The following is a 22,592-nucleotide window of genomic DNA, read 5'->3' as shown; positions in this document are numbered from 1 at the left end:
TGCCTAATATGCACAAAGCCCTTCCAGGGTTTGATCTCTAGTGCTGTATAACCAGTGCCATGGTGGCCTGGGCTACATGAGGCCCTATGTCAATAACAAGCAAAAGATAAGTGGAAACCTATAGGGGGAAGTGTCTAAAAAGAATGGAAATAGGACTGGAGAGATGACAGTTCAAGGCCCTTGCAAAGTTAGATGATCCAGGTTTGATTCTCCAGTACCCACACAGGTACACACAATGGCACATGGATCTGGAGTTTGTATGCAGTGACAGAAGACCCTGCCACACCCATATTCACATACACTCTCCATCTCTCTCAAATAAATAAATAAAAATATTTTATAAAAAGAATGGAAATAGCTGGTTATCCTTGATATCTGTTTTGTTTTTGTTTTTCCAGATAGGGTCTCACTCTAGCCCAGGCTGACCTGGAATTCACTATGTACTCTCAGGCTGGCCTTAAACTCATAGCGGTCTTCCTTCCTCTGCCTCCCAAGTGCTGGGATTAAAGGCACATGCCACCATGTCCGGCTCTCGCTGTTTTTCTTTTTTAAAAAAATTATTTATTTGCAAACAGAGTGGGAAAAGAGCAAGAGAGAAAGAAATGGGCATTCCAGGGCCTCCAGCTGCTGCAAATGAACTCCAGATGCATGCACCACTTTGTGCATCTGGCTTTACATGGGTACTGGGAAATTGAACTCAGGTTGTTAGGTTTTGTAGGCAAGTGCCTTAACTGCTGAGCCATTTCTCTAGCTCTGTCCTTGGTATCTAGATTGGAAGTTAATATGATATATGTAAATTTATCAGTTTGACCTAAAAGGTCAGCATATATTGGTATGGGAAACATTAAATATGGCACTCACATGGAACAATTATCTAAGAAAAATGAACCAAGGAAAAATTTTTTCTGGTTTTTCAAGGTAGGGTCTTGCTCTCTAGCCCAAGCTGACCTGGAATTCACTGTGTAGTCTCAGGGTGGCCTGAAACTCACATCTATACACCTACTTCTGCCTCCCAAGTGCTGTGATTAAGGCATGCACCACCATGCTATAAAGGTGTGCATTGTAAAATAGTCAAGTGACTTAGTACACATTTAAAAATATTGTAGCATTGGCACAGGAGCAAGAGAATAAGAAATTAACTTATTGAGCATAGTAAACACTAGAAAGAATCTAAAGCATTAAAAATTTTTATAGTGAAGTTAGACAGATATATATATGTTGACAACTTCCGTAAATATAGACAACAACCCATGGTAATTATCTCCCTCCCCCTACTTTCCCCTTTGGAACTCTACTCTCCATCATACCTCTTCCCCCTCTCAATCCGTCTGTCTTTTATTTATTTATTTTTTAATTTTTTTTATCTTTTTGGTTTTTCGAGGTAGAGACTGCAGTCCAGGCTGACCTGAAATTCGCTATGTAGTCTCAAGGTGGCTTTGAACTCATGGCAATTCTCCTACCCCTGCCTTCTGAGTGCTGGGATTAAAGGTGTGCGCCACTAATCCTAGTTTCTCTATTATTATGATGTCATCATCTTTTCCTCCTATTGATGGTCTTGTGTAGGTAGTGTCAGGTGCTGCGAGGTCGTGAATATCCAGCCCGTTTTGTGCCTGGAGGAGCACGTTATAAGGAGTCCTACACTTCCTTTGGCTCTTAGATTCTTTCTGCCACCTGTTCCACAGTAGACCCTGAGCTTTGGAAGATGTGATAGAGATATTTCAGTGATGAGCACTCCTCTGTCACTTCTCAGCACCATAGTGCCTTCTGAGTCATCCCAAGGTCACTGCCATCTGAAAATAGAAGATTCTCTAACCAAAAGTGAGAGTAGCATTAATATATGGGTATGAACATTAAGAGAAGTGCTTACTGGACAGTTTGGTAAACACAGTATATACATTTAGCCAGACACCAGCACGTTATACTCCTAGGGCTCGTGAATGCCCCTGTTGTAGGTTTTCAGTATCAGGCCTGTTTTCCCTCCCGTGGAGCAGGCCTCCAGTCCAATTAAAGAGTGGTTGGTTTCCCTCATTACAGACATGCCACTATTGCTCCCATTTGCCCAACTTTTAGGCTTGCAGTGTCCTCTGTTGTTTATCTCCACTGGTGGTTTTTTTTTCTTCCATGGAGCTGCATGCAGTGTAGCTTTTTCCAGCTTTCTGTCAGCTGGTCTATAAGGAGGAGGTTTTCAGCTCAGCTCCAGCAGGATTTCTCAGTGACCTTGCAGCCCCAAGCATGTGGAGTCTTCAGCAGTAGGGTCTTACCATCTATTCCTGGTGGGAAACAAAGGGCCTTGACAATGGCCTCTAATGTTTTTGCTGTATCAGGGACCTCCATGGCCAAAAACTCATTGGAAGATATCCCATCCCTGGAACTGAAAATTTTCTAGTACCAATCTATGGCTTTTGAGTGTTACATTGTCCAAAAAAAGTAGGTTTCCATATTACTTATTTATATCCTCTTAGATTTTGATTTAGCCCTCCCTCCACCTTTCCTTTACTCAGTCTCTTCCTTTGACTTCATTTAGGCCTTTTCACCACCATTAATCTGTACTTCTATTTACATATATACAGTACCATCCTATTAAGCCCCCCTCCTTCCCTTTTCTATTCCCTTTATATCCCCTTTGTAGCTTATTGGCCTCTGCTACTGAGTTTTTTTTTTTTTTTAATATGTTTTATTTGTTTGAGTGAGAGAGAGAGAGAATGGGCATGCCAGGGCCTCCAGCCACTGCAAACAAACTCCAGATGCATGCGCCCCCTTGTGCATCTGGCTTACATGGGTCCTGGAGAATTGAACCAAGATCCTTTGCCTTTGCAGGCAAATGCCTTAACCACTAAGCCGTCTCTCCAACCCCTGCTACCTAGTTTTATTCCTACTCACATAGAAGTCCAATCATTTGTAGCTAGGCTCCACATACCAGAGAGAACATGTGACGTTTGGCTTTTTGGGCCTGGGTTACCACTAAATATAATCCTTTCCAGATCCATCCATTTTCCTGCAAATTTAATAATTTCATTTTTCTTTACCGCTGAGTAGAACTCCATTGTGTAAATATGCCACATCTTTGTTATCCACTCATCAGTTGAAGGAGATCTAAGCTGGTTCCATTTCCTAGCTATTGTGAATAGAGCGGCAGTAAACATGGTTGATCTGTAAGGTGAGTCCTTAGGGTATATGCTTAGGAGTGGTATAGCTGGGTCATATGGTAGATCTATTTTTAGCTGTTTCAGGAACCTCCACATCGATTTCCACAATGGCTGGACCAGATTGCATTCCCACCAACAGGGATTCCTCTTTTCCCACATCCTCACCAGCATTTATGATCATTTGTTTTCATGATGGTAGCCATTCTGACATGAGTGAGATGGAATCTCAACGTAGTTTTAATCTGCATTTCTCTGGTGGCTAGGGATGTAGAATATTTCTTTAGATGTTTATATGCCATCTGTATTTCTTCTTTTGAGAACTCTCTAGTTCACAGTCCTTTTTGGTTTTTCAAAGTAGGGTCTTGCTCTATCCCAGGCTGACCTGGAATTCACTGTGGAGTCTCAGGGTGGCCTTGAACTCACAGCAATCCTACCTCTGCCTCTCAAATGCTGGGACTAAAGGCATGTACCACCACACCTGTCTTTTTTTTTTTTTTTTTTTGAGGTAAGGTCTCTGTTTGATCCAGGCTGACCTGGAATTAATTATGTAGTCTCAGGGTGGCTCGAACTCTCGGTCATCCTCCTACCTCTGCCTCCCAAGTGCCAGCATTAAAGGTGTGCACCACCACACCTAGCCTGTAGTCCATTTTTTAATTGGGTTGTTTGATTCCTTACTATTTAGTTTTTTTGAGTTCTGTATATTTTGTATATCTCTGGCAGATGTATAGCTGGCAGAGATTTTCTCCTGTTGCCTCTTTGCTCTATTCACAGTGTCCATTACTGTACAAAACCTTTGTAATTTCCTGAGGTCCCAGTGGTTGATCCGTGGTTTTATTTTCTGAGCAGTTGGTGTTATATTCAGAAAGTCTTGACCAAGACCAATATGTTGAAGGGTTTCCCCTACTTTTTAAAAAATATGTTTTCCTTTATTTTTGTTTATTAGCAATAGACAAAGAGGCAGATATATGTAGAGAGAATGGGCGTGCCAGGGCCTCTAGCCACTGCAAACGAACTCCAGATGTGCATCTGGCTTACATGGGTCCTGGGGAATCAAGCCTCAAACTTGCATCCTTAGGCTTGACAGGCAAGTGCTTAAACACTAAACCATCTCTCCAGCCCATTCCCTACTTTTTCCTCTAGCAGTTTCAGAATTTCAGGTCTGATATTAAGGTCTTTGATCCTTTTTTAAAAAAGATTTTATTTATTTATTAGAGATAGACAAAGGGGGAGAGAGAGTGTGTGTGAGAGAATGGGCACACCAGGGCCTCCAGCCACTGCACATGAACTCTAGATGCATACACCGCCATGTGCATCTGGCTTATGTGGGACCTGGAGAATCGAACCTCAGTCCTTAGGCTTCGCAGGGAGGCACCTTAACCACTGTGCCATCTCTTCAGTCCTCTTTGATCCTTTTGGACTTAATTCTTGTGTATGGAGAGAGATTAGGATCTATTTTCATCCTTCAACAGATACATATCCAGTTTTCCCAGCACCATTTGCTGAAGAGGCTGTCTTTTCTCCAAAGAGTATTTTTGGCTGTTTATTCTTTTTTTTCCAAAGTAGGGTTTCAAACTAGCTCAAGCGGTTCTGGAATTCACTATGTTGTCTCAGGTTGGCCTCAAACTCATGGCAATCCTCCTACATCTGTCTCCTGAGTACTGGGATTAAAGGCATGTGCCACCATACCCAGCTTTTCCCATTTTTGTCAAAGATCAGGTTGCTGTAGCTACCCAGACTTATATCTGGGTCCTCTGTTCTGTTCCATTGATCTACATGTCTGTTTTTGTGCCAGTACCGTGCTGTTTTTGTTACTGTGGCTCTGTAATGTAGGTTAAAATCAGGTATAGTGATACCACCAGCCTTATTTTTGCTGCTCAAAATTATTTTTAGATAGAGGTTTTTTGTGCTTCCAAATGAATTTTTGGATTGTTTTTCTATTTCCATGAAGAATGCCATTTGAATTTTGATGGGAATTGCATTAAATACGTAGATTGCTTTTGGTAAGATTACTATTGCTACAATATTGATTCTTCTGATCCAAGAACAAGGGATGTCTCTGTTTCCTAGTGTCTTCTGCAATTTCTCACTTGAGTGTTTTAAAGTTTTCATCGTAGAGATCCTTCACTTCTTTGGTTAGGTTTATTGCAAGATACTTTGTTATATTTTTTTGATGCAGTTGTGTATGGGAGTGATTCTCTGATTTCATCCTCTGTATGTTTGTTGTTAGTATATAGGTAGGTTATTGATCTCTGTGTGTTTATTTTGTATCCTGCTACATGGCTATAGGTGTTTATCAGCTCTCACAGTTTGCTGGTAGAGTCTTTAGGGTCCTTTATGTAGAAAATCATGTCATCTGCAAATAATAATAATAACCAGATCTCTTCCTTTTCAGTTTGTATCCCTTTTCTGTGTGTCTCCTGCCTTATTGCTAAGGCTAAGACTTCCACTGCTGTATTAAATAAAAGTGGGGACAGTGTTAAAAGTGGGGACAGTGTTCACCCTTGTCTTGTTATTGATTTTAGTGGAAAACCTTCCAGTTTTTTTTTCCATTTAGTATTATATTGGCTGTAGGTTTGTCATAAATAGCCTTTATTATGTTGAGATATGTTCCTTCTAATCCCAGTCTCTAGGACTTTTATCATGAATGGATGTTGGATTTTGTCAAATGCTTTTTTCTGCATCTAATGAGATGATCATGTGGTTTTTGTCCTTCAGTCCATTTATATAATGTATTACATTTATCAATTTGCACATGTTGAACCATCCCTGCATCTCTGGGATAGAACCTACTTTGTTGGGGGTGAATGATCTTTGTGATATATTCTGGTATTCTGTTTGCCAACATTTTGTTTAGAATTTTTGCATCTATGTTCATGAGGGAGATTGGTCTCTTATTTTCTTTTTTTGTTCTATTTTGGTCTGGTTTTGGTATCAGGGTGATGCTGGCTTCGAAGAAGGAGTTTGGTAGGATTCCTTCATTTTCTATTTTATGGAAAAGTTTGGGAAGCATTGGTGTGTGAGATATATATATATATCTGCGTGGATCTCCCTACTTGTTACAGGTCTATTTAAGTGGTTAATCTCATCTTAATTTAATTTTAGTAGGTCATATACATCAAAAAAATCATCCATTTCTTTCAGATTTTCAAATTTAGTGGAGTATATGTTCTTATGTTCCTATGGTTTTTTAAATTTCTCTGGTATCTGTTGTGATGGTGCCTTTTTCATCTCTAATTTTATTAATTTGTGTCTCTTCTCTCTTTCTTTTGGTAAGATTTGCTAAAGGTTTATAAATCTTGTTTATACTTTCAAAGAACCAGCTCTTTGTTTCTTTGTTACACGTTGTGTAGAGGCCAGAGGACGGTGGCCTTGAGCTCACAGCAATCCTACCTCTGCCTCCTGAGTGCTGGGATTAAAGGTGTGTGTCACCACTCCCGGCTCTGTCCACCTCTTATTTGAGGCAGCATCTCATTAGCCTGAAGCTCACTAATCGGCTGTTCTGGCTGGCCAGTGAGCACCTGATTGACTTCCACCTGTTCCCAGCACTTGAGTTACAGGCATGCATCAGCATACCAGGCATATGCTGTGTACCTGGGATCACACTCAGGTTCTCATACTTGCTAATCAAGCTATCCTCTCAATGCTATACTGGCCTCTCTCTTTTTAATTTTTTTTTTGTTTATTTTATTTATTGATTGATTTGAGAGCAACAGAAAGAAAGAGGCAGAGGGAGAGAGAGAATGGGCGCACCAGGGCCTCTAGACACTGCAAACGAACTCCAGATGCATGTGCCCCCCCTTGTGCATCTGGCTAACGTGGGTCCTGAGGAATCGAGCCTCGAACTGGGGTCCTTAGGCTTCACAGGCAAGTGCTTAATCGCTAAGCCATCTCTCCAGCCCATGGTCTCTCTTTTATTGTAATTCTTTTTTTTTTTTTTTTTTTTGGTTTTTTGAGGTAGGGTCTCACTCTGGTCCAGGCTGGCCTGGAATCCACTATGTAGTCTCAGGGTGGCCTCGAACTCTCAGCAATCCTCCTACCTCTGCCTCCTGAGTGCTGGGATTAAAGGCATGCACCACCACGCCCAGCTGTAATTTTTTTTTATGAGAGAGAAAATTGGTGCACCAAAGCCTCTAGCCACTGCAGTTGAACTCAAGATGCATTTGTGCGAGTTTGCATGCTTCCATCAAATTATGTGTCTGCATTATGTGGAACCTGGAGAGTCAAAGCATGTGTCCTTAGGCTTCTCAGGCAAGCACCTTAACCGCTAAGCCATCTCTCCAGCCCTGCACTGGTCTCTCTCTCTCCTTCTCTTTTTAAAATTCATTTTTATTTATTTATTTGAGAGAGAGAGAGAGAATGGACATGCCAGGGCATCCAGCCACTGCAGACAGACTCCAGATGCATGTGCCCCTTGTGTATCTGGCTTATATGGGTGGATCCTGGGGAATTGTACCTGGGTCCTTTGGCTTTGCAGGCAAGTGCCTTAACCGCTAAGTGATCTCTCCAGCACTTTTTTAATACACGCACATTATTTTCATTTTAGTACATTTAAAATGTCCTTTTAAGTGACAGTTCTAATTGGTGAGAATGAATAAATGATTATGCTATATCTATAAATCCTATTATTCTTGTGAAGTACCATGTCCAGAACTGAGTTTAGGATTTTAAGGTGGTCTGAAGGGCCTCTACTGAAACAGACTTTGTTTTCTGGACACTATCATTAGACCTGGAACTCACTATGTGTCTCAGTCTGGCCTTGAATTTACAGTGTTCCTCCTACCTTAGCCTCCAGAATACTGGTATTAAAGGTGTGCAGTACCACACTCTTTTTTTAAAAATTGACCTCTTCCATACTTACAGTAAACCGTGATAATTCTCTTCCCTCCCCCACTTTCCTCTTCACCAATTTACTCTCCATTATATCCCCTCCCTCTTTCATTAGTCTCTTTTTTTTGATGTCATCGTCTTTTTCTATTATAAGGGTCTTGTGAAGGTAGTGCAGGCACTGTGAGGTGTGGATATCGAGGCCAGTTTCTGTCTGGATGATTGCATTATAAGCAGTCCTACCCTTCCTTTGGCTCTTACATTCTTTCTGTCACCTCTTCTGCAATAGACCCTGAGCCTTGGAAAATGTGATAAAGATGTTTCAGTGCTGAGCACACTTCTGTCACTTCTTCATAGCACTATGGTGCCTTTTGAGTTTTCTCAGTGGTCACTGCCATCTGGGAAACAAAAAAAAGCTTCTCTAACCAAAAGTGAGAGTAGCATTAACATATGGTTCTGGCTGGGTGTGGTGGTGCACGCCTTTAATCCCAGCATTCAGGAGGCAGAGGTAGGAGGATCACCATGAGTTCGAGGCAAACCTGAGACTACATAGTAAGTTCCAGGTCAGCCTGGTCCAGAGTGAGACCCTACCTCAAAAAAAAAGGGGGGGTTCCTAGAGAGATGCCTTAGTGGTTAAGGCATTTGCCTACAAAGCCAAAGGACCTCGGTTCTATTACCCAGGATCCACATAAGCCAGTTGGCACATGTGTCTAGAGTTTGTGTGCAGTGGCTGAAGGACCTGGCATGCCCATTCTCTCTCTCTCTCTTTCCCTCTCCCTCTTTCTCTTTCAAATAAAAACAAATGTGTGTGTGTGTGTGTGTGTGTGTGTATGTGTACGTATGTATGGCTGAACATTAAAGTGCTTACAGGGCAGTTTGGTGAGCATAATATATGCATTTAGCCAGACAGGAGTAGGCATTACACTCATGAGGCTCAGGGCCTCCCCCCTCATGGGCTGTTGATTAGGTTTTCAGTACCAGACATATATTCCTATAGGGCGGGCCTCAGGTCCAATTAGAGAACAGTTGGTTCCCCCCACAAAAGACATGCCACTGTTGCACCCATTCGGTCATTTGACCTGGCTGGCTGAACTAAGGGATGCAGTGCCCTCTGTTTTCACTGTTGATGACTTCTGTCCCCATAGGGCTTCATGCTGCATAGCTTTTTCCAACTTTCTGTCAGCTAGTCTATAGGGAGGTTTTCTTCAGCTCAGCCCCAGCTTGATTTCTCAGAACCTTGCAGCCTAGGCATGTAGTGTCTTCAGCAATAGGGTCTTACCTTCTATTTCTGGTGGGAAAACAGGGACCTCAACAGTGGCCTGTAATTTTGGGGGGACATCAGGGACCTCCCTGGCCAGCAATTCACTGGAAGGTATCCATCCCTGGCACTGAAAATTTCTAGTAATAATCTATGGCTCCTGTGTGCACCATTGTCTAAAATAGTAGGTTTCCATACATCTTATTCATACCATCTTAAATTTTGATTAACCTTCCCCCATCCTTCCTTTACTCAGCTTCTTCCCCTGACCTTGCTAACTATTACTTTGTAAGGAAAACACTAAATAGTTTCAACAATGGGCTTTGCATTTAATAAATACATAAGTATGTAGTGTTTCATAGTACTTACTACTGTGTCCCAGATAGTATTCTAAGTATTTTCCAAATACTAATTCTTTCTTGTTGTGTTTTTAAAATTTATTTATTTATTTATATTTTATTTTTAAATTTTTATTAACATTTTTCATGATTATAAAAAAAATATATATATCCCATGGTAATTCCCTCCCTCCCCCCTGACACTTTCTCCTAAAATTTATTTATTTTTTTTGAGGTAAGGTCTCACTATAGCCCAGGTTGACCTGGAATTCACTATGTAGTCTCAGGGTGGCCTTGAACTCATGGCGATCTTCCTACCTCTGCCTCCTGAGTGCTGGGATTAAAGCATGTACCACTATACCTGGCTTACAAATACCAATTCTTTTTATAAAAATTATTTTTTTATTTATTTGCAAGGAGAGAAATAGATAGACAGAGACAGGGGAGGGGAGAATGGATGTGCCAGGGCCTCCAGCCACTGCAAACAAACTCTAGATGCACCACCTTGTACATATGGCTTATATGGGCCTGGAAGAATCAAACCTTGGTCCTTAGTCTTTGCAGGCAAGTGCCTTAATCACTAAGCTATCTCTCCAGCCCCACAAATACCAGTTCTTAGCAATTATATACAACTGTTAGGATTTATATATGAATTATAGAAATTTGTTAGTGTTACAGTTTTCTTTGTGTAAGCATCCTTCCTGATAATACTATATAATTATACTGACTTTGAATAATATTTATTAACGTAATCAAATACTAAATCAGTTCTTTATCAGATATAAAGCAGAACATTGAAAGTTAAAAATAATTTAATTTTTAGTAATTAAATTCAAGTTTTTTTATTTCAGCTTTATCAACAGGGACGCTTATGTCAACTGGGAAGTGAATTCTGTGAATTGGAAGTTTTTGCTAAAGTTTTGAGAGCTTTGGATAAAAGGTAAATTCTTTTGTGTATATGTATTCTATAACTCCCTTCTTGTCCTTCCCACTCCCTTTAGGTGTTTCTTTTTTTGTCTCTTTATTCCAGTGTATTAATTAAAATGGCAATTAATGGTGGCGCACACCTTTAATCCCAGCATTCAGGAGGCAGAGGAAGGAGAATTGCCGTGACTTTGAGGCTGCCCTGAGATTACATAGTGAATTTCAGGTTAGCCTGAGCTAGAGTGAAACTTGGAAAAACAAAAAGAAAAAAAAATGTAATAATAGAGGAATACATTTTTTATAAAGCTCTTTAATTTTACAGCAAGAAAGAATTTGTGGAATCTAAATATCTTGTAAAATATTAATTGTAATTTTCTTCCAGACATTTCTCAGAATATGCCTCACCTTTTCCTTTTTAGAATCACTACCATTTTTTTTAAGCTTTTCTTTATTGGTAACTTCCATAATTATAGACAATAAACCATGACAATTCCTTCCCCTCCCCTACTTTCCCCTTCACATGTTCACCTCCCATCATATCCTTCCCTCTCTCATTTAGTTTCTCTTTTTTAATTTAATTAATTAATTATTATTTATTTATTAGAGAGAGAGAGAGAATGGGCACCCCAAGGGCCTTGACCCACTGCAAACGAGCTCCAGACGCATGTGCCACCATGTGCATCTGGCTTATGTGGGACTTGGAGAATTGAACTGGGGTCCTTAGGCTTCACAGGCATGCACCTTAACTGCTAAGCCATCTCTCCAGCCCTGGTTTCTCTCTTATTTTGATGTATTTTGATGTCATCTTTTCCTCCTATTAGGAGGGTCTTGTTAGGTAGTACTTCTTAGCTCTATGGTGCCTTCTGAGTCATCCCAAGGTCCCTGCCATCAGAAAAGAAAAGCTTCTGTAGCCAAAAGTGAGAGTAGCATTAATAGATGGGTATGAACATTAAGAGAAATGCTTACCGGGCAGTTTGGTGAGCGTAGTACATACATTTAGCCAGATGACAGTGGGTCTTAAACCCCTAGGGCTCATGACCCCCCCCCCCCCCAATAGGCTTTTGACTAGGTTTTCAGTACCAGGTATGTATTCCTTCCCATGGAACAGGCCTCCAGTCCAATTAGGGAGTGGTTGGTTTCCCCCATAACAGACACGTTACCCATTTGGTCATTTGGCCTGGCTGGCCAAACTTAAGGCTTGTAATGTCTGCTGTTGTTTATCACCGCTGATGACTTCTGTCTCCCATAGAGCTGCATGCTGTCCAGCTTTTTCCAGCTTTGTGTCAGCTGCTCTACACAGAGGAGGTTTTCAGCTCAGCTCCAGCTTGATTTCTCAGTGACCTTGCAGCACAGGCATGTGGAGTCGTCAGCAATAGGGTCTTACCATCTATTTCTGGTGGGAAACAAGAAAGAGAGTTGGCAATGACCTGTAATTTTGGGGGCATCAGGCCAACAACTCACTGGAAGGTATCCCATCCCTGGCACTGAAATTTTCTAGTAACAATCTATGGCTTTGGGGTGTGCCATTATCCAAAAAAAAAAAAAAAAAAAAAAAAAGGTTTCTGTAAGGCTTATTCATAACATCTTAAATTTTTTTTTTGTTTTTCAAGGTTGGGTTCACTCTAGTCCTGGCTGACCTGGAATTAACTATGTAGTCTCAGGGTGGCCTCAGACTCTGATCCTTCTACCTCTGCCTCCCAAGTGCTGGGATTAAAGGTATGTGCCACCACATCCAGCTCAGCATCTTAAATTTTTTTTACTGACAACTTCCATAAGTGTAAACAATATCCCATGGTAATTTCCTCCCTCCCCCCACTTTCCCCTTTGAAACTCCACTATCACATCCCCTCCCCTTCTCAATCAGTCTCTCTTATTTTAATCAACATCTTCCCACCCTTCCTTTACTCAGTCTCTTCCCTTGACCTCACTTAGGCCATTGCACCCCCAGTAATCTGTTCATCTACCTACATATATACCATACCATCCCCTTAAGCCCTCTCCTCTCCTCCTTCCCTTCTTTCTAGCTTACTCTACTACCAAGTTTACTCCAACTCACAAGTCTAGACATTTGTAGTTAGGATCTGCATTTGAAGTAGGGCCTCAAATGAGTTCAAGCTGACCTAGAACTCACTTGTTTAGCTCATACTGGGCTTGAACTCAAAGAGATCCTCCTATATGGCATCATCATTGCTGAGATTAAAGACATGCACCACTATGTGAAACTCTCCCTCAGTTTTTTGAGACAGAATCTTGCTGTGTAGCCCAGGCAGGCCTAGAACTCACAGTGTTTCTTCTGCCTAAACTTCCCTAGTGCTGGGATTACAGGATTGCATCACCACATCTGGCCTTTCTGAGGCAGGGTCTTGCTCCATGCCCCAAGCTTGCTTTGAAATACTAGATTCAAGCAATCATCCTGCCTCATTTTTTTTTTTAATTTTTTTTTTGTTCATTTTTTATTTATTTATTTGAGAGCGACAGACATAGAGAGAAAGACAGATAGAGGTAGAGAGAGAGAATGGGCACGCCAGGGCTTCCAGCCACTGCAAACGAACTCCAGACGCGTGCGCCCCTTGTGCATCTGGCTAACGTGGGACCTGGGGAACCGAGCCTTGAACCGGGGTCCTTAGGCTTCATAGGCAAGCGCTTAACCGCTAAGCCATCTCTCCAGCCCTTGCCTCATTTCTTTTTTATTTATTTATTTATTTATTTATTTATTTATTTATTTGAGAGCGACAGACACAGAGAGAAAGACAGATAGAGGGAGAGAGAGAGAATGGGCGCGCCAGGGCTTCCAGCCACTGCAAACGAACTCCAGACGCGTGCGCCCCCTTGTGCATCTGGCTAACGTGGGACCTGGGGAACCGAGCCTCGAACCGGGGTCCTTAGGCTTCACAGGCAAGCGCTTAACCGCTAAGCCATCTCTCCAGCCCCCCTGCCTCATTTCTTGATTACCACCATAGTCAGCAGCAAAATCTTTTTTTCCCCAAAGATTGTGCTGTACAGCACATAAATGTCATAAAATTTACCATTTAAATTATAGTTTTTAAAATCCTTTGTTTTTTGTTTTGTTTTGTTTTTGAGGTAGGGTCTTTGTCTAATCCAGGCTGAACTGGAATTCACTATTATTCTCAGGCTGCCCTCGAATTCATAGTGATCCTCCTACCCCTGTCTCCCGAATGCTGGGATTAAAGGCATGTGCCACCACACCACGCTTAGTGTTTGTTTTTAAATATATTTTATTTATTTGACAAAGAAAGTGGTAGAGAGAGAGAGAGAATGGGTGCTCCAGAGCCTCTAGCTATTTCAAATGAACTCCAGATGCATGCGCCCCCTTGTGCATCTGGCTTACATGGGTCCTGGAGAATCGAACCAGGATCTCTTGGCTTTGCAGGCAAGCACCTTAACTGCTAAGCCATCTCTCCAGCCCCAAACCCTTTCTTAAAATAAAATTTTTATTTATTTATTTATTTGCAAGCAGAGAGAGAATGGGCATGCCAGGGCCTGTAGCCACTGCAAACGAATTCCAGACACATGTGCATCTGGCCTACATGGGTTCTGGGAAATCAAACCTGGTTCCTTTGGTTTCACAGGCAAGTGCCTTAACCACTAAACCATCTCTCCAGCCCTTAAAAATCTTTTCGTATGTGTATATATGGGCAAACCAGGGTCTCTTGCTACTACAAACATGCCATTTGTACCACTTTTTGTGTCTGGTTTTACACATATGTTTGGGAATAAGACTTTGCAAGCAAACCAAACACCTTTAACACTGAGTAATTTCCCCAGATGCACAAAGTGGCACATGTGTCTGGAGTTTGTTTGCAGCAGCTAAAGGCCCTGGTGTGTCCATTTATATTCTCTTTCTCTCTCTCCCCCCTCTTTCTCTCTTTTTTTTTTTTCCTCTCTCTCTCTCTCAAAACATAAATAAAACTTAAAAATATATTTTTTAAAATGCAACCGAAAATAAAGCCGGGCATGATGAGACACACATTTAATCCCAGCATTTGGGAGGCAGAGGTAGGAGGATCACTGTGAGTTAGAGGCCACCCTGAGACTACATAGTGAATTCCAGGTCAGCCTGAGCTAGAATGAGACCCTACCTCAGAAAACCTTGAACTTGGGGCTGGAGGGATGGCTTAGTGTGGTTAAGGAGTTTGCCTGAAAAACCACCAGGTTCTAATCCCCAGGACCCATGTTAGCCAGATGCATAAGGGGGCACATGTGTTTGGAGTTTGTTTGCAGTGGCTGGAGGCCCTGGCACGCCCATGTTCTTTCTCTCTCTCCCCCTCTTTCTCTGTAAAATAAATACATAAAAATTCAACTCATGGTGATCCTCCTACCTTTGTCTTCCAAGTGTTGGGATTAAAGGTATGTGCCATCATGCCCCATATTCTGATGAGCTTTTTTTTTTCCCCCCACAGAAGCTGCACTGTTTTATTTTCCCATCAGAAATGTGTAAGGCTTCCAATTTTTTCACATCTTACCAATACCTTTGATTTTTTTTTCGAGGTAGGGTCTCACTGTAGCCCAGGCTGACCTGGAATTCACTATGTAGTCTTGGGGTGGCTTCAAACTCACAGCGATCCTCCTACCTTTGTCTCCTGAGTGCTTGGATTCAAGGCATACACCATAAATTTTTATTTAATATTAATATTAATAAATTTATTTTATTTATTTCAGAGAGAGATAATTGGCTCTCCAGTACCTTAGCTACTATAAGCAAATTCCAGACACAAGCACCACCTTGTGCATCTGGCTTACATGGGTCCTTTGCAGGCAAGCACCTTAACTGCTAAGCAATCTCTCCAGCAGCCCCCCTCTTTAGCTTTTTCTTTTTTTTAATTTTTTTTTTAATTTATTTATTTGAGAGCGACAGACATAGAGAGAAAGACAGATAGAGGGAGAGAGAGAATGGGCGCGCCAGGGCTTCCAGCCTCTGCAAACAAACTCCAGACGTGTGCGCCCCTTGTGCATCTGGCTAACGTGGGACCTGGAGAACCGAGCCTTGAACCGGGGTCCTTAGGCTTCACAGGCAAGCGCTTAACCGCTAAGCCATCTCTCCAGCCCGCTTTTTCTTTTTTTAAAAAATATTATTTATTTATTTGTTTGACAGATAACGAGGAGTGGAGAGAGAGAATTAGTGCACCAGGGCCTCCAGCCACTGCAAACAAACTCCAGATATATGTGCCCCCTTGTGCATCTGGGTCCTGGGAAATCGAACCTGGGTCCTTTGGCTTTGCAGGCAAACACCTTAACCACTAAGCCATTCCTCCAGGCCTTTTTCTTCTTTTTTAAAGTGGCAGATGGGTGTGGGAGTAGAGAATGGGCGTGCCAGGTCTTTCACTGCTGCAAACAAACTCCAGGCGCATGCACCATCTTGTGCATTTGGCTTACATGGGTGCTGGGGAATCAAATCTGGGTCCTTTGGCTTCTCTGGAAAACAACTGCTAAGCTGTCTCTCCAGTCCTAGCTTTTTTTTTTGTTTGTTTGTTTTTGTTTTTGTTTTTGTTTTGGTTTTGGTTTTGGTTTTGGTTTTTGGTTTTTGGTTTTGAAAGGTTGGGTCTCACTCTAGCCCAGGCTGACCTAAAAATTCACTGTCTAGTCTCAGGGTGGCCTCAAACTCATGATGATCCCCCTACCTCTGTCTTCCAAGTGCTGTGATGAAAGGTGTGTGACACTATGCCCCATATTCTGTAGAGTTGGGGTTTTTTTGTTTGTTTATTTTGTTTTTGCGCTAGGCTCTTACTCTAACTCAGGATGGTCTGGAATCACTGTATAGTCTCAGGGTAGCCTCAAACTCATGGTGATCCTTGTACTTGTGCCTCTGGAGTGCTAGGATTAAAGGCATGTGCCACTACATCCAGTTTTGTTTAGCTTTTTCATGAAACTTTTTTCATAGAAGTTGCACTGTTTTATTTTCCCGTTACAAATGTGTAAGGATTTCAGTTTTTCCACATCTAGTCAATACCTTTTAATTTTTTTTGTTTTTTTGAGGTAGGGTCTCACTGTGGTCCAGGCTGACCTGGAATTAACTATGCAGTCTCAGGGAGGCCTTAAACTCTCAGTGATCCTCCTACCTCTGCCTCCCCTACCACGCCTGGCTAATTTTTTTTTTTTTTAAATTTTAGAGAGAGAGAGAGAATTAGCTCTCCAGGGCTTCAGCCACTGCAGTTGAACTCCAAGCACTTGAACCACCTAGTGGGCATATGCAACATTGTACTTGCCTCACCTTTGTGTGCCTGGCTTATTTATGTGTATGTCTCCCAGGGCCTCCTACCACTGCTAACAAATTTTAGATAATATGGGCCACTTTTTTATTGGTTTTTTAAAATAAAATGGTCGTACCCTTCGATCCCTTCCCCAGTTCTGCTAAAAGTCTCTGGTAGGATTACTGATACTCACTGTGGCAACCAAGAGGTCATATAGTCAGTTTCTGCAGGGGTGAGGGAAACATGTTGTCTCAGGCTATTCCTACTTACCCTGAGGCTCTTAAAATCCAGCCCCCTCTTCTGCAATGTTCTCTGGGCCATGGCTGGCAAGATACAGAACTGATCTGGTAGTGTAGACTCTGTCTTTTTAAAAAAATTTTTATTTTTTATGAGAGACAGTAAGAGCAAGAGAGAAATTGGCACACCAAGGCCTCCAGCCATGGTAATTAAACTCCAGGCATGTGTGTGCCAGCTTGTGCACATGTGTGACCTTGGCATGTGTCATCTTGTGTGTCTGGCTTACATAGGATCTAGGGAGTTGTATATGGGTTCTTAGGCTTCATAGGCAAGCGACTTAACTGCTAAGCCATCTCTCTAGCCCTCATTGTGTTTTTTTTGTATTGTTTTGTTTTATCAAGGCAGGGTCTCTAGCCCAGGCTGACCTGGAATTCACTGTGTAGTCTCAGGTGGTCCTGAACTCAATGATCTTCCTACCTCTGCCTCCTGAGCACCACCACACTCAGCCTCATTGTGGTTTTGATATGCTTTGCATTAATCACTAATGACAATAAGCATCTTATCTTGTGTTTATTGGCTATTGGTATATCTTTTTGAAGAAATATTTTCCAAACTGCTGTCCATTTTTAATTGGGTTATCTTTTTGTTTTGTCTTGTTTCGAGGTAGGGTCTCACTTTAGCACAGGCTGACCTCCTACCTCTGCCTTCACATGTGCCACCACGCTGGGCGAGTTATCTTTTTTTGTTGTTTATTTTGCTTTCGTTTTTCAGTTGTGTGTGTCAGTCTCATGTAGCCCTGATCCTCCTGCCTCCACCTCTTGGGTGCTAGGATGGCATATGCCACCCCAGCAAGCTTTAGGTTGTCTTTCTAAGTGTTGAGGTGTAATTGATTGTTTTTCTTTCTTTTTTTTTTTTGGTTTTTCGAGGTAGGGTCTCTCTCTGCTCCAGGCTGACCTGGAATTAACTATGTAGGCTCAGGGTGGCCTCGAACTCATGACAGTCCTCCTACCTCTGCCTCCTGAGTGTTGGGATTAAAGGCGTGCACCACTATGTCCGGCTCTTGTAACTGATTTTTAATGCTGGCTTTAAAAGTTAACTTTAACTTATTGTTACATGCGACATGGTTTTCCTGAGTAGTACAGGATGATCCCTGAGTAAAGATACCAAACTACATTTAAAAAAAAAATGTTTGTTTATTTATTTATTTATTTGAGATTGAGAGGCAAATGGTGAGAGAGAGAATGAGCATGCTAGGGCCTCTAGCCACTGCAAATGAATTCCAGACCCATGCACCACCTTGTGTATCTGGCTTACGTTGGTACTGAGCAATTGAACCTGGGCCCTTAAACTTTGTAGGCAAATGCCTTAACCATTAATCCATCTCTACAGCCCCAAGCTACAGTTTTTTAAAAATAGTTTTATTTTTATTCATTTATTTGAGAGAGAGAGAGAAAGAAGCAGAGGGAGAATGAGCATACCAGGGCATCCAGTTGCAGCAAATGAACTCCAGACGCATATACCACCTTGTACATCTGGCTTTATGTGGGTGTTAGGGAATCAAACCTGGGTCCTTTGGGTTTGCAGGCAAGTGCTTTAACTGCTAAGCCATCTCTCCAGCCCTTTTATTTTCATTTATTTATTTGAGGGAGGTGAGAGAAAGAAGCCGGCGGGGGGTGGGGGAGGAGGAATGGACGTGCCAGGGCCTCTAGCCACTGCAAGTAAATGATGATGTGTGTGCCACCTTGTGCATCTGACTCTGCATGGATCCTGGGGAATTGAACTTGGGTCCAAAAGCTTTGCAGGCAAGTGCCTACATGCTACATTTTTTTTTCCCATTTATTTATTTGAGAGCAACAGACAGAGAAAGAGGCAGGGAGGGCCTCCAGCAAACAAACTGCAGACACATGTGCATCTGGCTTCATGTGCATCTGGCTTATGTGGGTACTGGGATATCGAGCCTCAAACCAGGGTGCATGGGCTTCACAGGCAAGCGCTTAACCAATAAGCCATCTCTCCAGCCCCAAGATTCCGGGTTTTTTTTTTGTTGTTTTTTTCTTTTTGAGGTAGGGTCTCACTCTGGTCCAGGCTGACCTGGAATTCACTATGTAGTCTCAGGGTGGCCTCGAACTCAGGGTGCTCCTCCTACCTTTGCCTCTCGAGTGCTGAGATTAAAGGTGTGCACCACCACGCCCGGCTGTGGGAACATTTTTTAATAGGGAACATCTAGTTTCTAAAAGGACAAACAAAAGCTGCCTGTATAAAATAACCTTTCCTTTCTCTTTCAGACATTTGCTTCATCATTGTTTTCAGGCTTTGATGGATCATGGTGTTAAAGTTGCTTCAGTCTTGGCCTATTCATTCAGCAGACGGTGCTCTTACATAGCAGAATCAGATGCTGCAGTAAAGGAGAAAGCCATTCAGGTTGGCTTTGTTTTAGGTAAGTAATGGTAAAATAAAGGAGGCTTATTCTGTAATGGATTCTGCTAACAATAAAGGATTCCTCCAGCAGTTTCCCAAAGGCTACACAGCAGATTTTGAGGAAGCTATCAGAAGACCCAAGTGTGATTTATTAAGCACTAAGTCCATGCCAATCACTGTAGTAGGTATTTCAGGGGTAGCTTCCTAAATCCCCCTGGCATTCCAGCAAAGTGATAGCATTAATAGCATTTTACATATGAGGAAATACTCAGAAAAGTTGACAAACTGGATCAAGTCACATAGCTTTTAGTGAGCTAAATTTAGCATCCTGTCTCTGTATCCAAACACACATCTTTTTATCATGTCATGCTGTCACTAAATTCTTTCACCTCCTTACTGTTTGCTATGGCACAAGACTTAATCTTGTGGCCTCAGTTTTTCCTATCTGTAAGATGAATTGTTATTTTGAATTATCATAGAGATGTAAGGATAGTGAAAACATAAATATATAAACTTTTGGAAGCCTGGCATGGTGTGCATGCTTTTAATCCTAGCACTTAGGAAGCAAAGATAAGAGGATCATTGAGAGTTCAAGGCCAGCCTAGGACTACAGAGTGAGTTCCAGGATTGGCTTGGATCAGACTGAGACCCTATCTGGAAAATAGAAAAGTCAAGGAAAAAATAAAAGCTTTCTGGAAAAGTTTTATGCTATACATACAGGGTGAAAAAATACTGGTTAATATTTCATGACATTTGTAATGTTTTATCTATTTATTAGAAAATATGAATGAGCGTACCAGGACATCCTGCCACTGCAAATGAACTACAGACATATGTGCCACTTTGTGCATTTGGCTTTATATAGGTACTGGGGAATTAGGTCTGAGTCCTGCAGACTTATCATTGAACCATCTTTCCAGTCAGTGGTTTTATGGTATTTTAAATTTATTTGAGAGACATGGAGGCAGATAGAAAGAATGGGAGTGTCAGGGCCTCTAGCCACTGCAAATGAACTCCAGATGTATACATCACTTTGAGCATCTGGCTCCATGTGGGCACTGGGGAATCAAACTTGGGTCCTTGGGCTTTGCTGGCAAATGCCTTAACCACTCAACCATCTCTCCAGCCCCTCTGTGGATTTTCATACATTCACAGAACTTTGTAAACATCACTGCAAATTTTAAAACATCACCTCCAAAAGAAACCAGCAGCCATTAGCATTTGTTCCTCATTCCCTTTCCATATCAGGCAATAATCCATCTACTTTGTGTTTCTTCTTTTTATTCCCTGTTTTTTGTTTTTGTTTTTGAGGTAGGGTTTCACTCTAGCACAGGCTGGAATTCATTCTGTAGTCAATCTCAGGCTAGTCTCAGACTCACATGCCTGGCTAACAGTATGTGTTTGTGTGTCTGTTTTTGTTTTCAAGGTAGGGTTTCAGTCTAGTCCAGGCTGACCTGGAATTCACTCTGTATTCTTAGGATGGCCTCAAACTCATGGCAGTCCTTCTACCTCTGCCTCCTGAGTGCTGGGAGTAAAGGTGTGTACCACCACACCTGGCCAATATATTTTTTAAACAAGAATTTTTAACCATGATTAGCAAACTGAAAAGCCAGAACAGGGAACCCTAGAGTGTTCACAAACAGTACTGGCTCCATGTAGTTGGGATTACAGGGAGCTAAGAGAAGGGATTGGAATGATAGTAAATTGGGAACTTGAGTGTTCTTATGGAGCTGAGATATCCTTAGCTTTTTATGGCCTCAGCCATGAAAAGGGGGTCCTATGGAAAATGGGTCTAAGGTAGCAGCAGCTTGTTAGCTGTTGCTGACAAGGTACTGTGAAATTGGTTTTACAAGTGTTGGAAGTGACTATTGTGTCCTGGAATGAACTGCCACTGCCAGAGGAAAGACTCATACCCTGGAGTGTCCTGTCAATAGCAGGAAGGAGTGCTTCTTGCCCTTCCAGTCTTGCAGCATCCCTTTCTTGCACTTCCTGTTAGCAGAACCTGGCAGGGAGCCAGCTGGCAAAGGAGAAAAGTGTTTGAAGGACCCTTGCCTCAGCACCATCAAACGGTCTAGAATGTTTGAAACAGAAAGATAACTCAGTAGCTAGCATATCCTGTTTGGTGATAAGTAGAAGATTGCTAGTTTTTTTTTGGCGAGGGTTCTAGAATGTTGTAAATAAATCACAGTTCTAATTAATAAAACAAGTGTTTGACTATATTAGGTTTAATTAAATATAAGTATGTAAGCTGGGGATGTGGCTCAGTGAGTAAGAGCACTTGCTGTGCAAACATGAAGGGCTGAAAGGGCCTGATTCACCAAGTTCAATTCCCTAGGACCCAGCTAGGCATGGCCATACACACTTGTAATTCTCCAGTCCTGTAGAAAGCGGAGACCTGAGAACTTCTGAAGCTTGTTAGCCATTGTACCAAAAAATAAAATAAAATAAATAAAGGTATCACTGGGCTTATCTGTTTAGTTGATGCTTTAGTAGCATTTAAGTTGAGGGTATGCTATGAAAATTAAATAAGAGGATTCATGTAGACTGGTTACCATAATATACAATTATTTGCATAGTGTAGTAAAAATGGATTGAGTGCTAGCCACTATAGAGGTCAAAGGTACTCCAATAAAAGGTGGGCATGGTGGTAGGTGCCTGTAATCTTATCTACATAGAAGACTGGGGCAGGAGAAATGTGAATTTGAGACCAGCCTAAGCAAGTTGACAAGGCACTGAACAAAATAGAGCTTCAAAGGAGATGGATAATACTGAGGAAGTAATGTCCAAGACATTAGGATCTTTGGCTAGGAATGTAGCATATGCCTGTAATCCCACCATTTACAAGGCGGAGCCAAGAGGGTTATGTGTTCAAGGCTAGCCTAGGCTACACAGAGCATTTGAGGATAGCTTGGGCTACATGGTGAGAGCTTATCTCAACAAACAACAAATTTAGGGCTCCTGGAAGACGGTAATTCATTTGGTTGCTAAATGAGATGAGTAAGCTTTCCTATTGTAGTGATGTTTGTGATCTGCTATTACACCAAGAAGTCCACATTTCTTACCTCTTTTGCAGTATGACATAGGGTAATTGAAAAGTTTGGTGTATGGTGCAAGATGGAAGTATTAAAATAATTAGAATTTATTAGCTCATGCTGGAGAGATGGCTTAGCAGTTAGGGCACTTGCCTGTGAAGCCTGAGGACTCAGGAGAAATGAAGAGTTACACTCATGGTTATCCC

At 41.8% G+C, this 22,592-nt stretch overlaps 1 protein-coding gene across 1 annotated transcript in view; it reads left to right on the top strand.

Moving 5' to 3' along the window:
- The window catches only part of Appbp2 (amyloid beta precursor protein binding protein 2), a 68,177-nt gene that overhangs the window by 8,390 nt on the left and 37,195 nt on the right, over positions 1-22,592 (top strand). Inside the window, exons 2-3 of the mRNA XM_004664533.2 lie at positions 10,418-10,506; positions 19,222-19,373. Coding sequence (XP_004664590.1) covers positions 10,418-10,506; positions 19,222-19,373 — 241 coding nt within the window. The remainder of the gene's footprint in view (positions 1-10,417; positions 10,507-19,221; positions 19,374-22,592) is intronic.

The sequence above is a fragment of the Jaculus jaculus genome, chromosome 9 (genome assembly GCF_020740685.1).
Source record: "Jaculus jaculus isolate mJacJac1 chromosome 9, mJacJac1.mat.Y.cur, whole genome shotgun sequence".
Taxonomy (NCBI): domain Eukaryota; kingdom Metazoa; phylum Chordata; class Mammalia; order Rodentia; family Dipodidae; genus Jaculus; species Jaculus jaculus.
The sequence above is the reverse complement of the archived record's forward strand: the minus strand, read 5'-3'. Positions and strand labels throughout refer to the sequence as shown.